Source organism: Photinus pyralis, unplaced genomic scaffold, assembly GCF_008802855.1.
Source record: "Photinus pyralis isolate 1611_PpyrPB1 unplaced genomic scaffold, Ppyr1.3 Ppyr1.4_LG2, whole genome shotgun sequence".
NCBI classification, from domain to species: domain Eukaryota; kingdom Metazoa; phylum Arthropoda; class Insecta; order Coleoptera; family Lampyridae; genus Photinus; species Photinus pyralis.
In genome coordinates, this window is record NW_022170403.1 from 22058217 (window position 1) to 22074486 (window position 16270).

At 35.5% G+C, this 16270-nt stretch overlaps 2 protein-coding genes across 2 annotated transcripts; both read right to left on the reverse strand.

Annotated features, from left to right (window-relative positions):
* Positions 1-10271: 10271 nt before the first annotated feature.
* LOC116163885 lies at positions 10272-11324 on the reverse strand. Its single transcript, XM_031478016.1, has 2 exons — positions 10788-11324; positions 10272-10728 (listed from the first exon to the last, which is right to left on the reverse strand). The coding sequence occupies exons 1-2, from the start codon at positions 11322-11324 to the stop codon at positions 10588-10590; spliced, it is 678 nt and encodes a 225-aa protein (XP_031333876.1). The 3' UTR covers positions 10272-10587.
* A 6-nt stretch (positions 11325-11330) lies between these two features.
* Positions 11331-15192, reverse strand: LOC116163886. Its single transcript, XM_031478017.1, has 4 exons — positions 14854-15192; positions 13655-14803; positions 11416-13590; positions 11331-11345 (listed from the first exon to the last, which is right to left on the reverse strand). The coding sequence occupies exons 1-4, from the start codon at positions 15190-15192 to the stop codon at positions 11331-11333; spliced, it is 3678 nt and encodes a 1225-aa protein (XP_031333877.1).
* Positions 15193-16270: the final 1078 nt, after the last annotated feature.

Sequence of the window (16270 nt, forward strand, 5' to 3'; positions counted from 1 at the left end):
TTATGCACCACTTGTCTAGTACATGTCCGAATAATTTCGGATAATTTGCAAGATCATCAACTTAGGTAAAGATTTTCCATGACAGTAAATAAAATCATCTTTAGTTTGTAATTGTTATAATCTTGAATGGTCCGAAAGCTAACACGTTTTCACTCAGGACATCAGCACGGCAAAACGTTTCCAATCTCAAAAACTTTGAAGTTCTCTATTGGAAAGATAACTATCGACTTGAACACAAATTTTAGAGACCTAATTCAGTTTTAAACTTTTATGAACCCGATATTTATCTTGTCGAAGTCTGAAGAAGTTGAAAATTACTTACTTTGAATCAGTTTCAGTAAGACAACCCAAATATTTAGGTAAGCACATATATACATGTAATACCCGAAACTCACTAATTGTTATTCATGAGCGTGTAATCATTTCTTCTATGGAAGTATGTCCAAATTTCGTCCCTATTCAATTTAAAACTCAAAATGTCTTATAGAGAGGTAGTAATTCTGAAAGTTCAAATTTAGGAGAATAAAACCAAATTAAATAACTTTGAACACAAAATTTCATATTTACACCAGATATTTGGATTATCCAATGGTGCAATGCTCGAAATTCCATTACATAAATAATATGTTATTAGTGTAATAAAGTTATATTAACATTTTCATTTATCATGAATAGAAGAGTAATGAGGCTGTAATTAATTTCCTGTTCTGTTAGTTACCGTGTAATTCGGGTACAATGTGTTTAGGTCACTAATATCTTTATTACATCATAAGTGTACAAAAGACTTACGATACCGGAGCCTTAAGACAATCGAGAATACCATGATGTGCAAAACTGTCACCCTTTTTAAAGGTATACGCAAACCTACGCGGTCGCGGTCGCGGTAGCGGTGGCGAACGTAAGGCCGCACACTAGGGCGTTCAATCCGCGAGATCACATGTTTTTTTACGCACACTACCAATTGATGAAATATGGCATTTGAAGTACGGGATAGATTTGTTTCTTTTTTTAATGCCTAACAATGTACTAAAACTATAAACAAATACACTTATCTTCACCAGGTTTGTCCAGTATCATGGCCAATTCATCCCATACGTTATCTTTCTTTTTTATATTTTTATACTCCTTACATGTAACGTCGTATAAAATTGGATTTCCTCTCACTAACTCAATTAGTTGTTCTGTCATTTTCTTTCGAGACATGCAGCGCAAACTGGCGGACCACTGTGAGTGCAGCTGTCGCCCGCCACCGCTCTAGATCGCCGCGTTTGTTCGCTGCACTGATCTCCACCGCCACCGCTTGAACGCTTCAGTATGCGTTGCCTGTATAAAATGTGTGCATTCTATTGCCCGCCACCGCGCCCGCCACCGCGACCGCGACCGCGTAGGTTTGCGTAAGCCTTAATATTTTATGGAGTACAGATTTATAAAATAATAGGGTGAGGGGGAAGGGGTATTATATAGGACATAATAATATTGCTGAGATGGAGTCAGATTACTTTTATCCCTGACAAGTAACTTTATTCAGTTTTTGAAATAGTCGTACATATAATTCCAATCGAGACTATTAAACTGTGCTCGTAAGTATTCAACAATTCATCATCTTTCACGGCACAAACAACTTATAACATCAAACGCCCAACTTTTGCAATAAATTATTCCAAAATAGATCCATTAATATTCTGGGTATAGCCACACTCGATTACGAAAACATAAAATGTCGATTTGCAACGAGAATGACAAAATCGTAAATTGAAACGTATGTTTATTTTTCGTTTGTAGGTATTAACACTGTACGGAAATTGCTAACTGCACCGCCTGCTATAAAATGGACCGTCAAATACATAAATGAAAATCGAGGAAAGCTCTTCAATATTAGATACACAAATTGTTAACTGCTTTTTAGGATATCTGGAAACCATTTCCCTTCTGTAACGTTTTAGTATATAGAGACTGTAATTTATTATTCTAATTATCGTTTGAAAGAATATCTACTAATAATTCATTAATGGTTGGTCTTTCACATGGAATGAAACATGAATTATTTTGAATTTGATTAAAAAGCAAACATGTTAACACCTTAATTAATTAAACATAATAACAGAGTTCTCCTATGGTATTTAGATTATTGCATCATTGGAAAATTTCAATACCCGCTGGAGGTATGTGGTTTTGTGCTTAAAAGTTATTTACCTCAAAATGATTAGTGATAAATTATGCAAATTTAGTAGACTACAGCAACGTGCTTAGTCTTCCATTTGATTGTCACTTTTCTTTCCGGAGAGATTTAAAGTAAATGAGGGATTAAAGGTAACAGTAAACAATGAAATTTCAAAGACAATTTAATAGTTAATGGTTGCAGAAAACTTTTTAAAACCCGAAAATAAATAATCCACGATCTACGTCGCTTACAATTTTCTCCTTATTCTTATCCGGATTAATTTTTTATCGCTAACTTTTGGTTAAAGTTTTTTTAGTTTCTTTTATCTACTAATTTTTTAATAATACCCTTATACACTCCTAATCCTAATCTCTTAATACTTACTTAATATACTTGCCAATACTCTTAAATTTCCCTATTAGAAGCTCGTATTTTGAAATTAATAAATTCAGACCCATTTAAATGGAAAATTTTATTGAATTAAAACAACTGAATTTCTATCGAAATTACATGTTAAGAGATCTTTAAATAAATACCTTGCACATTTTCAGATGGAAAAGTGGAATTTTTTTCTGATAGTGAATCGCTTGTAGTTTTTGTTGTCTACTGCCTATATTACGTTAATGAAAATTTCGTCACCTAATACACTTACTGGTTAGTAGGGCAAATCACTTTAATGCTGTCAATCTTTCCCTAATAATCCAAATCAATAATGTTAAAAGGGAATAGGTTTCATAAGTCCCACGGCTATTTAAATAAATTGGTTTTGCATTTAAAACGAATCATACTTCCGTTCCTTAAAATCTCCCGGAATTACCCCCCACCCCCTTATTTCTTATTGATTAATGAACGCCTACAAAATTGATCCTTATTAACAAAATCGAATAGAGTCTGCATGTCAGATTTTTTTATTCGGGCTCAAGATTTATTTCCGGTGTTAATCAAAAGTTATGTAATAAGTTCTTTGGAACTTGGATTTTTCTTCTAGCAGTTGCCGGATGTGTACGAATAGGAATTATAAAACTCTAGCTTCTTGTAAATGAATTAAGACATTAAGGGTCCATTATCTTTTGTCTAAGAGACCCTTTCATTCCCCTATTATTATTAATGGTTCGGAGTTGTTCGCTATTTGATACCGAACGCTCTTTCAAGGTTTTCATCAAATAGAACTATAAACGCATTCCACTGCACGATTATATGACGTTGTGGATCCATGAAGATTATTGCAATATCCACTACCTATGGATAATTAGACATCAACTTTCTATAAAAACATCTTATAAAATGTTGGTTCTTGATTTATAACCATATATTATCAACTATTTACCTGAAATGAGAAGCTAATTAATGCAAATCTGTATTAATCATTTTGAACGTTTATTGAGCAAGAAAAATGAAACCATTAGGAATTCAAATGTCAAGGTGACTACAAATCGTAAACGAAAATTTATAGCACTTTAAATAAAAATCGCATTTCCAAAAGAAAGTTTTAATGCAACGTATTAGACAATATCAAGATTTAAGATGTCATACAAGAAAAAGACGTAAAAACTTTTTTACTTGGAAACCGAGATTAAGATTATACGCGCGTTGCCATCCTTGCCCGTTTTTATTTTCGGCTTTGTGGACGGAAAGCAGATGATGAAAGCTTGTATAGAGACTAAAACATTAACGGGGTTTCCACTTATGTATGAATGAAAACGGATAACATCTAAATTTAGAAGGCTTTTTAGTACCCCATTGCTTCTTAATGTTTCTAGATCTGTGCGAAAAATTACACCTTCCTAAAATTTTATGACGGAAAGTATAAAAATTGTTGTCACTTTTTGCTTGCTCCACTTCTCTGCGCGCTTGATTCAGAAAGTTTTAAATAAAGCACGTATTATAGTTATGTTAATGAGGAAGAGCGAGGGTTAAAAATTACTTCAACGATGCTCCATTCGTTTCTGCTTGTATTTCTTTGACCATTAGTGCTTAGATCCACGTGAACAAAGTGCAAGATAATGAGACGAACTGTATCCACTTTCTTATATTTCCTCTGTGTCGTCTTTGAACTACTGAAAATCATACAGTGGTATTTATTAAGAAATAGACATAGGGATTTACGTGTATTGCTTTTCCCTGTCTGTTTTTAAATGATAGACCCTTTTGAAGATAACGAAATAACTTCTCAAAACAAATAAAGATCTGGCTGTCATATTACTTAATTTGAATATTTTGGCTTTGGCTTTGGTATCTTTATTTTCATTCGTGTGCGGTGTATTTGTAATTTGATATTTTCAATTAGTATACAGCTGGTATAAGTTTCAGGAGCGTAAGAGATCCTGTGAAGCCAAAGCAACAGTATTCAAATTTATTAATATATCAGTCAGATCTTTATTTGTTTTGAGAGGTTATTTGGGATCCATAAAATTAGGCACCCTTCAGAAGAGATTTTTTCATTTAAAGGAGACAAGGGGACAACAATACACGTACATTCTGTCTACTTCTTAATAAATATGACTGCATGGTCAAGCAAGCTTATCTTTTGAATAATTAAATGAAATGACAGGAAAGAGATTACAATTTATGCGCCTTAAGTGAGAAAATAAAACAAATCTGAAAAATTCAATTATGAGATACACGATTTCTTTTCCTGAAGCGTGGTATATAATACTCTGCAATACAATTTATTTTTTTTAATTAGCTGTATTATGATACTGAGGACTATATTCACTGTAAAGTTTAAGTATAAGTATGAAATAGGTAGTGTTTTTATTCAATGGTTTTAGTTATATGTTATACAAATACAAATCAAATTTTGAAATTACACTTGAGTATTCGTGTAGGGCAAATGTGTAAATTGAAATAGCGCTTGTACGTTGCTAAGGGAGATTTTACCCGAGGAGAGTATATTTAACTATGCGAGTCTAGGTTGTGAACCTTATTTTTCAAGTTGTATGAAACCGTTTTTTGTACCAGAAGCTGCATAGGAAACTATGTGAATTTTCTTACACGACTGTTTTCTTACACTATACAAATTCTCCTATTACCAGTGGCGGCTCGTAAGCTGCGTAGAAGGTAGTGCCAAATTGTGCCCTCCTCCCCATTATTTTAATAGTTACAAATTTTTGTTTTCATATTATTCCAGTTATTTAGATTTTGAGTATAATTCGAATATTTATAATGCAAGTGACGGAAACAAATCTAGCCCCTTTAATTTCTTTGGAGGCTTGTTTCATTATGCATTTCAAGCATGCATTCCAGTAATTCATTTTGTGTTGTTTTAGATGAGAATTAGCGGATTTTTTTGACAAAAAATTGTATGGAAAGTGTTACTTTTTTCACGATTTGTACTATCCGTTTCCATGGCGTTTAGTCTGATCTATAAACAATAGCAACATTTTATTTGCAGTTGTATTAATGAGGCCGAACTCCGAAGTATCATTTTCAGCAATAGTTGTACAAATAACTATTCAAATCTTTATCTAAACAAGTAGGTACCGAAATTTATTAATTCCCTGAATACCTACTCCTTTATTTTCGGATTTATCGCTATTGTCGTGTGGTCCTCTTAAAGAAGATTCAGACACATTTCGTTTTTTAACGATATTTAAGTCCGGTAACGGCCTGCTTAATTGCTTTATTTAAAGTCTATTTTCCAGAGAATGCATGGAAAAAGGTTTATTTAAATGATTTTTTAATTTGTGTATTTTACGTAACAATTAATCCGGGAAGTGTAATCTTACACAGAAGTAAAAAAAATTTGTTTGACTTATCACGACTGAAACAAGGAAAACGGCGCAAAGCATAGTAATACACGCACACATTATTCAATTGTGCTTATGAGCCAAACTTCTGATGGCTCAAGTTGTACGTATAAAACGCTACTTCGGTTTCGCTCCTCCCACCCCTCTACTCCCCGCGGAAGTCCACACTTGTCGGAAAATACGAGCCAGTTTCAGTTTGGCACGGCTCGACCGTATTTGAAGTCCACGGATAAGCACAAATGAATTTTTCTTGGTACCTAATTTATCAAATCATTTACTTTTTTTGTTTTAAGGTTTTAAAACACAATTACGTACTCTAGTGAGCACAATTAATAATAGTTAATTATATTTTAAGAATTGATAATTAGCAGGTTCCTTGAGGTGGTGCCATGGCTCCTTGGCTCTTTATAGAGAGCCGCCCCTGCCTATTACAAATTACATGAACCTTGTTTTGTAAATGACAACCCTTAAATCGCACACTATACGGACTCAGCGATTTGGCAGCTCAATAAGTGACGGGATTTTATAATCAATTTGCCATGCAGTTTGTAAATTTTCGATTTATTGGGTTAAATAGTGGACGATTTTGTACTGACAGCGACTCTGCATTCAGGACCGTCGTTTCAAATGAACCACCGATTGTAATTTGTAATTTTGGTTAAAAAAAATCAAAAATGTTTTGTTACTATTTACTATTTTTGTTGTTTATTTATTATTTGTTGTTCCACGTTTACTGCTTTGCTTTTGTTCTTCGAATAAGTTTTGTTGAAACCTAAGAAATAATTTCAAAATCGGGAGCACCTTAGCTGCAACAACTGAAATATCATTTTTAATTGTAACGTACCCCCGCCTATTCCGAGAAAGCGCGCAACTCAGAATTTAAAATCAAAACTTTCCCTCCCAATTGCACCCCACGGCATATGATCGAGGTCTAGACAAAGCTACCTAACCTGAACAACAAAATACTACGACCACTAACTGCGTTGTGTTTTGAAAAAGTCGCTACAAAATATGTGTTTCTTCTCGGAGTGAAGATGAAGGTACACAAGTACAACTTTAAAAACCGAAATTTAAATGGCATAAATTACACTGCAAGAATGATAGTAGGCTAGGAAAGAAGCACCAGACCAAGGAAAAACCAGCAAATTGACATTAAAACTGTATAGCAAAATTAATTGTTTGTAAGGGCATAGCATTAAATGCATATTTAAAATTTAGTTTTTTTTTTTTTTGAAATATGAATTTAATTATTTTGTTGTTGTTTAGTTATGTTAAGATTTTGAGTTTTTTGTGGTGTTCCTTTCTTTTTCTTTTTTCTTATTACACTAAATAATTGCGCGTTAACTATTATGTATTGTCCTGTAATTGGAATGTATGTTCTGTTGGGCAATAAATCTCTATTATTATTATTATTATTAGAATAATTCTCAAGTAACTTTATGAAATGTCGAATAATAGGCTTCACTGGAATTTGTAAACAATTAGTATTTGACACACACAACATAGAAAAACACAAACATTATAAGTTCACATGGTCTGGATATGGGGTGGCCAGTCCAAATATCACAGTCTTCAGTTGCTCTTGATTCAACAAGAACCAAACAAAAATTAATTAAAATGTCATAACATGTCAGCCTTGTATGAAAACGCTAGAGTTGGCCTCTCTTAAGAACATTTGACACAAAAAGGAGAAAGTGGATACGCAAACATAGAGAGCAGAACAAGAACGCGCTGTACGGTTTTAGCACATCCCTGGGGAACTTGCGGCTGGGATTTCCCTGTTCTATGCGGGACCTACCCTTTGATTCACCGATTTCTAGAGTCAGTCCAACCGACTAGTTATAACAAGTTACTAACGTGGTCACTCGCGAACGACGAAAACGCATTTTCCCCGCACAGAATCAGTCCTCGGAACGGAAATAACTAATCCAAAAGATCTTTTGTCGTTCGAACAAGCTTAAATTGAAGGACTAGTAGTGATACAGAGGGACATATGGACAGACAGACAAAGAGCGGACAATAGCCTTCATTATGCGGGTCTCTCTATAATTGCCTGTTGATGAGGGTCCAGGACAAGAGGGACAATAAATAAATAAATAAATAAATAGATAAATAAATAAATAAATAAATAGATAAATAAATAAATATATAAATAAATAAATAGTCGAGTTATAAAAAACCGAACTCAGGCTTCAAGCATTAACAACCCGATAAAAAGGCAAATTCTGACATAACAACATGAATGAGATGAGAGATTTAAATTTAAACCAACATTAAAAACACCCATTAGTAAATTACCATAGATAAGCACATGGTAAGCTCAGGCAACGTAGAGGTGGGTCGGGGTGAATATGTGGGGTTCTTATATACAAGTACAACTAAGCCAAAAAAGGAAACAGTAAAAGTAATCCGGATAGGCGCCACTTGTCTTCAATACATGTTAAGAGAGATAGGAGGAATAATAAGGTCTTTATTTGTTTAGACAATTAGAAGGAAAAGAAACATAATTCATTTTAAAGAGGATTAAGGGAAATATAATAGGGGAAGTCTAGCCAAGTTAGGCTACTCTACTTAACCTACGATACTCGTCCTCTAAACATAAATTAAACTGAAATTAAATGACTTAATGGCATAACTAAGCAAAAATGAGAAACAAAAATATATCAATATTTCATCGACCAAACAACTAGTTGAAAGATAAGGAATGAAAGTTAGATCTCAAGTGTGGCTAGGTAGTGATTCACACGCTGCAAATTCAAAAGTATTGTTTAAGTTTAAATTTGAATTTATTGATATTAAATATCTTAAACTCATCAATAAATAAATTAACTAATTTCACGGCATTATAAATAAATGATCTTTTATACAAAGCGGTCCGGTGCTGTGGAATTGTAAATTGTGCATTATGCCTAGTATTGTGCGAGATACAGGAATTCTGCATCCTTTGAATACGTCTGCTAGTTACACAATCTAGACACGGGCCGTATATAAAGTCACAGTAATTAAATTTTGACAAAACTAAAGTCTCACATAGTAACTTTTTTAAATTATTATTAAGAGTGTGTCTAATATTATATATACATTTTAAAGACAAGAACGCATTTTGAACCATTTTGCTCACGTGAGCTCTAAACCGAAGTTGATTATCAAGTGTTAGTGCCAAATTATTTACTGTTTCAGTATCAGGTATTAAAATATTATTTACATACACACCACAATTAGTTTTCATATATTCAATATCAGTTTTCTTACCAAAAAATATACAGCAACATTTACTAGGATTAAGTACAAGATTAAAATCGTTAGAACGCTGATTTATTCTGAGTAAGTCCTGGTTTAAATTATTTAACGCAGTATGCATTAACCTTCTCAAAAGAAGAGTATAATTGTATGTCATCAGCGTATGCCACAATATTGCAACTTGAAACGCATCTTAGGATATCCGAAGTATAAATAATAAATAATAAGGGTCCAAGTACGGATCCGTGAGGAACTCCTTGAACTATATTAGACTTACTTGAAAGTTTCTGGTTAACACGAATCTGTAGGTACCGATTTTGTAAATAAGAAGAAATTATGTCTAATGCGTTTCTATTGAATCCAATGTAACCCAAATTGAACAAAGTAAATTATGATCAATCGTGTCGAAGGCTTTTGAATAATCTAAGAGAACAATTACGGACAATAAACCACGATCCCTTGCCATAAGCACATCTTGAGTAACTGTCGCAAGTGCAGTAGCAGTGCTATAATTCTTTCTAATACTTACTAAAAGGGTAAACAAGGCAGACTAAGAGATCCTTGTTCTCGTCTTGCTGAAAACTAAAAGGAATGCAACACTTATAGGGAAAGAAACATAAACAATATTTGATGGTAGTTTAATGCAATGATCTCAAAATATCACAAATAGGACAAATAGGATTTGGTATGTCAATATTGGAATTTAAAATAATCCTTAGTAGAAAGGGAATCAACACGTAGTCGGGGAAAGTATTTATCAAAATAGGCTTCCGAAGAAACAACGGAGCTATAATCATTAAGTGAGTTTCAAACAAAGTAATAATCACAATTTGCTAGTATCGAAAACCAAAATGTAATCAAACGTTAAAAGGGAAAAACGACGAAGAAAATAACTAAATTTACCTTTGAACTTCCGGTCGCAACCAGTTGCGTTCAAGAGAACGCTAAACTGCAAATCAGTGTCAGACAGACACACAAACGAAAAAAGAGGGGTAATGATTCGCATCGCACGAGCAAGTTCTTCGGAGCAAAATACATAACGTTAATTAAAAATTGTAGAAATTAACTTCGGACAAAATCTGGTTAATTTTTATCGTAGATCGTTTCCAAAATTCTTGAATTAAACGATCGATCATTTGGAACCTATCCAATCTATTGAGTGGAATCTCTAAAATTGGTTCCGCAGGTAAATTACCCAACGGTGACCCGGTCAAAAAATGAGCAGGTGTTAAAGCGCTCGGGGAAAAAGGATCCGCCGACAATCGACACAGAGGCCGAGAATTTAGTAACCCTTCGATCTGTGTTAAAAAAGTAGCGAATTCTTCGTATGTTAACAATTGATCACCGATAACTCTGTAGATATGACTTTTGGCTGATTTAACCTGACTCTCCCATATACCACCCATATGTGGTGCCGAGGGAGGGTTAAACTTCCATTCAACGCCCTGGGTGGATAATTCCGCCATCAGCGTATCGGTATACTCCCGAGAATTTAAAAACATGTATAGATCCGAAAGTACCCGCTTGGCTCCGATAAAATTGGTTCCCTGATCCGAATAGAGAACCCCACAAGGACCTCTGCGAGACAAGAACCGCTTAAAGGCTTGTAAAAAATGATTAGTTGATAAGGAACTTACCAGTTCCATATGTACAGCCTTTATGCTCATGCACACAAATAAACATACGTAAGCCTTATACATCGACGTTCCTCGCCTCCTACCTAAAGTAATATTGATAGGCCCGAAATAATCTACTCCCGTATGCAGGAACGCTTTAGCTGGCTGTACCCGACAGGATGGTAAGTCCGCCATTATCGGAGGTTTTGCAAGTGGTTTACGCCTAAAACAGTGATTGCACGCATGTACCCGACTTCTAATGAGATTCCGACCCGCTATTATCCAATATTTTTGTCTAATGATAGCCTCCAGTAAGTGAGGCCCCGTATGCAGATTAGTCTGGTGATAATAATCCACTAATCTATCAACTAATGGCTCTTTAGCTGGCAAAATTAGGGGATGCTTTTGATCAAAGGTTATTTGGGCCCGACCCAATCTACCCCCCACCCTAAGTAATCCATCTTGAACTAATGGTCTTAATTTCCGCAATTTTTCCGAACATTCCTTACCCAAAACTAATTGTTTGATATCAAAACCGAAATGTTTAGATTGAACCATTTTGAATTAATATAGACTCCGCTATAAATAAATCTTTAGAAGTAACAAATTCTCCCAGTTGAATTAATTTTGCAAACCGAAGTACCCATACCGTAGTCCTTAAAATAAATGACCAAGACGAACGACGCAAAACCAACTCATATAAGGGATGTTCTTCCTTTTCCCGAACATTGACTAAACTGGTGTGTATATGTTGATCGCCTTCTAGACCTTCCTCCCCCAAATCAATAGAAGTCACTAGCCAAAGTGATTCATTGATTTGCAACCACGCTGGGCCCGACAGCCACAAACGGTGTTCCATTAATTGCAAAGGGGACAACCCTCTAGAAAGACAATCTGCAGGATTTTCCGTACCACTCACATGGCGCCAAACAATAGAAGGCAGATTTTCCCTAATCTGTTCTATCCGATTAGCCACAAAAATATCCGTAATGTAGGTTGACTTCAACCATTGAAGCACCGTAGTCGAATCTGAAAATGCATAAGTTTTTGAAATTACGATTCTCTCTCCGTAAACTTCGATCACGTGCTTAAGCAATTTGGATAACAATGTTGCCGCGCAAAGTTCCAATCTTGGTATTGTGATTTTTTTGAAAGGAGATACCTTAGATTTTGCACACACTAATCTAACCTGAATATTTCCCTGCGCTGTTATCGTTCTCAAATATATAACCGCGCCGTACCCGTCAAAACTTGCATCCGCAAATGCTACCAACATCACCGGTGTATTTTTTATCGCACCTACATGTCGTAACACTTTAAATTTTTCCAGGATACTCCACTCGTTATGTAGTTTAATCCATTCCTGCATAATATTTTCAGGAGGTTCCTCGTCCCAAGCTAAATTCAACCGCCACAACTCTTTTACTAATAATTTCAAATAGAGAATAAAGGGAGCAATGAGACCTATCGGATCGTAACATCTCGCCACTGTTGACAAGATTAGCCGCTTGGTACACTTCAACTCGGGAAGTGTTATATAAAAACTCAAAGAATCTGAATCTGGATTCCACTGCATTCCCAAAATTTTAGTATCCGCCTTAAAACTTACAGAATTTGATAACCGCTTATCAATAGGAATTTTTTCTAACAAGTCAGTACAATTTGTAGACCATTTAGTTAATTCAAATCTTCCCGCCGCACACAATTTAATAGATTCTACATGAAGACTATAGGCTTCCTCAAATTCACTGACACTTGTTACCAAATCATCCATATATAAATCCCTATTTATTATTCTAGCAGCTAACGGATATTTGAAGCCTTCTTCCAGAATCAATTGTTTAACAGTTCTCAACGCTAAATAAGGAGAAGATTTCACCCCAAACGCTACCGTTGTAAGCTCATAAACGTTTACTTCGCTTTGAGGTTCGAAACGCCATAATAACCGCTGAAATTTCCAATGGTCCTCAATTAATTTTATTTGGCGGTACATTTGACGAATGTCCGCCGTTATAGCTATACCAAAAAGTCTAAAATTAATTAACATTGTAAATATATCTGCCTGTAGCTTTGGCCCGCTGTACAACAGATCATTTAAAGAAACGCCGCTATCTGAGGGAGCGCTAGCATCAAACACAACCCTTACCGGAGTACTAATACTTTCGGGTTTAAATACCGCGTGGTGAGGAATAAAATAGGATGACTGACCCTCGTTAATCTCCTGAACCAATCGCATATGACCTTGATCGATATAATCCTGCATCACCCTATTGTATTCCAATCGAAGTTCCGGAACCTTAGATAATCTTCTCTCCAATGATAATAAACGACACTGAGCCATGCTTTTAGAATCTCCTAAATTGTTTGGGGAAGTTTTAAATGGTAAAGCGACTTTAAACCTACCCTCTTCATCTCTAGCCTTTGTGCACCTATAAAGTTTATCACACTCAACTTCCTCCGGTTTAGGAATTGCCTTTTGTGGAACTTCTTCGACTTCCCAAAATTTTTTCATTAACTGTTCCAGTGAGGACTCATTGGATACAGTAAAACAAGCCTGGATATCCGTTTGTACTGGAGCTACCGGCACCTTTCCCATTACAACATACCCCAAAGTAGTTTGAAGAGCAATTGGTTTTCCGGCTGTACCCAATACTCTACCAGAACCAATTAAACAAGAAAATGTTTCCGCCCCTAGAATCCCATCCACTTCTCGAGATTGGTAAAATAAATCATCAGCCAACGGAATATCTCTCAAATGAGAACAGCCGTCGGTATCAACTTGAAGCCTAGGAAGTTTATCCGTAATTTTTTCGACTATTAACACCTTAAGTGCATATTTACAATTCCGATTATGACGAGACGCGATCAACATCTGCCATACCCCTTACCGGTTCCGACACCTTACCTAATCCCTGCACCGAGGAATAACATTTCGAAATTTTAATACCCAAATTTTTGCAACACCTAGTCGTTAACAGGTTCGCTTGACTTCCGCTATCCAAAATAAATCTAGCTGTTTGACCTCCAACCTGACAATTTAGAATATCGACCACCGCGGTTGATAACAAAACCGTATGCTTAGTAGGCATCGGATTGGCTGTTGCCTCCTCCGTCGAGCACAGGTTAGTCACCAATCCTGAACTCTCCGCTAAAACCGATGGCCTCTGCACATCCAAATCTGCACTTCCCCTCGAAGACCCTGTCGCCTCGTTTAGCCTTTCCCTATTTGGCCTACCCATGTGTAGCAGAATGTGATGCCTTTTTTGACATTCGATACACGACCGATCAGATGTGCAGAACCGTACACCATGATGTGAACAATTATAACACCAATTATTTTTTCTCACCGCTTCATACCTCATAGCCGGAGTCAACCGCTTAAATTTGTCGCATCTAGTTAAATAATGCCACCCCTTATGACAATAAATACAACTGTTTCCAGTATGAGAAGTGGTAGCCGCATTCTCCTCCTTAGGAGCCTCATTGACCAAAAAAGACTTTGATATTTTTCCTACGCTTTCACCCAGATTTCCCGATTTTAGTGGTAGCTTCTTATTCAAACTTAATATTTTTGACTGGTCTTTTACAAACGTTATGATATCCTCGTAACTAGGAAGCTCCGCATTTCGCTTAGAAATTTCAAACAATTTTACTGTGGCCGGGTCTAATTTTGATAAGGCTAAATAGCCTAAAATGAAATCCGTTAAATCAACTAATTTTAAATTCTTAAGAGCCTTTACTGCCGCATCAAATTTTTCTAAGAATATATTTAAGCCCTTTGAAGCCTCGTATAGAAGTGGCTTAAAGTCTATAATCTGTTCCAAATAACTATTAGCGAGAACTCTTTTATTATGGTATTTATCGAGAAGCGCTTTCCAAATGATTTCATAGTTCTCCCCCGTGGGAGCTAATCCGGAGCAACCCGCCAAAGCTGGACCCTTAAGCCGCCCGACCAAATAATGCACCTTATCGGCGTCCGATAGATCCTTATTTCCATGAATCAAACTTTCAAATATTGAATAAAAGTTTCCCATTCCCTGATTTCCCCAGAAAACAGAGGTAATTCAATTTTCGGTAATTTGGGTACCGCCGCCGTCACTGAGGGCCCCGTTGCCGGCGCGCCTTCCCTTGCCGCTGCCTTTACTTTTACATAACGTTCCGCGGCCCTACTAATGTGACAACAAAGTTCATCTATAGTACTCAAAACCTTAAAATCTGGCTTATAATCTTCATTAACTTCCAAACTATATTCCGCGATTTCCTCTAAAACTACATTTAAATCCTTTTTTGTAGTTTCTAAGGACCGATACAATATCTTAAACTTTTCTAATTTATTGGAATTACCTAAATCTTTAGACAAATCGTATAAGTTTTGGAGTATTACAAATAACTTTTCAAAGACTTTTCGTTCCGCTACAGTTGCCATTGCAATATTATACGTCTCTTTATCAACAAGCAATACCTGTATGGTAAAGATAAGCAATAGACAAGAATATTGTATTCTAATAAGTAACAAGTAAACAAGTTTGAGTCGAAAACAAGCCCTCTGATAACCCGCTGATAAAACCACGATTTCCCGCTGAAATCGCACGCCTTCGTACTAAGGGTATCAACCACCCTTTGTCTTTCCGAAAATTCACTAATAGGTATGTATTAACGATAAAATTGCGAGATTAAACTTATCTCAAGTTCGACCGATTCGAACTTATTATCCAAAAAATTTCCGCAAATCCGGCTCGAAGGACCAAATGTAATTATTTTTTTTTATTTACGCGCGTAGGTACGATGACGTCCGACAACATGGCGGCAATTTAAAATAATTTCTATTGCGCGTCCAGAACTAAATCACAAGAAAAGGGAGTTAATATTGTTATGTTATGTATGAGGGACCTCCAAATTAAGTGATTTTGAAATTATTTATTTTTCTAACTCATACACTTCTCCTGACTAGCAAAATGAACGTTTGTCAATCCTCACCTTATCTCAAACACAGATGCCTCAACCCTATTTAATTAATTTCTTTCTTTCCACTTTTATTCACCCCCCAGCACGGCGGCGCGAGCATGACCTGATACAAAAAAAAACTGACACTCAATAGCTCAAGTTTGGGTTCGAAGAAAAACAAAAGAAATGGCAACTTCCTTCTCCAATTAAATAAAACTTCCTCTATTCTACACTAACCTTCAATGTTCCACCATCTATAATTGTCATCAAATAAAAACCTTCCTAACACAATTTTTAATTAGTTCAAAATTTTTTTCTTTTTTTCAATTGTTTTTAAATTAAATTCACACAGTAAAAACGGTAATTAAAAGTACTGACCTTTATTGTCTATTCCTCCGGGTTGCATGCCGAATCCCATCCTTATTTTCTTCAATGTTCAACACACATTTGTTTAAAAAAAACTACAGTTCACCGTGCACGGCTATTATTTTATTTTTATCTTTCTTCTTTTTTTTCCCCCGTAGCTCGTTCTTTTTCCACCTATTAAAAATCACACACAC

What these genes read in the sequence shown, in the direction of transcription:
- LOC116163886 (XM_031478017.1), bottom strand. Translation starts at nt 15,192, where the DNA reads ATGGCAACTGTAGCGGAACGAAAAGTCTTTGAAAAGTTATTTGTAATA. An exon ending in GGCCCTCAGTGACGGCGGCG is followed by an intron (nt 14,804 to 14,853) that starts GTACCCAAATTA and finishes TGGGGAAATCAG; the next exon opens with GGAATGGGAAACTTTTATTC. An exon ending in TAGGTAAGGTGTCGGAACCG is followed by an intron (nt 13,591 to 13,654) that starts GTAAGGGGTATG and finishes TATGCACTTAAG; the next exon opens with GTGTTAATAGTCGAAAAAAT.
- LOC116163885 (XM_031478016.1), bottom strand. Translation starts at nt 11,324, where the DNA reads ATGGTTCAATCTAAACATTTCGGTTTTGATATCAAACAATTAGTTTTG. An exon ending in AGGCTGTACATATGGAACTG is followed by an intron (nt 10,729 to 10,787) that starts GTAAGTTCCTTA and finishes CTTGTCTCGCAG; the next exon opens with AGGTCCTTGTGGGGTTCTCT.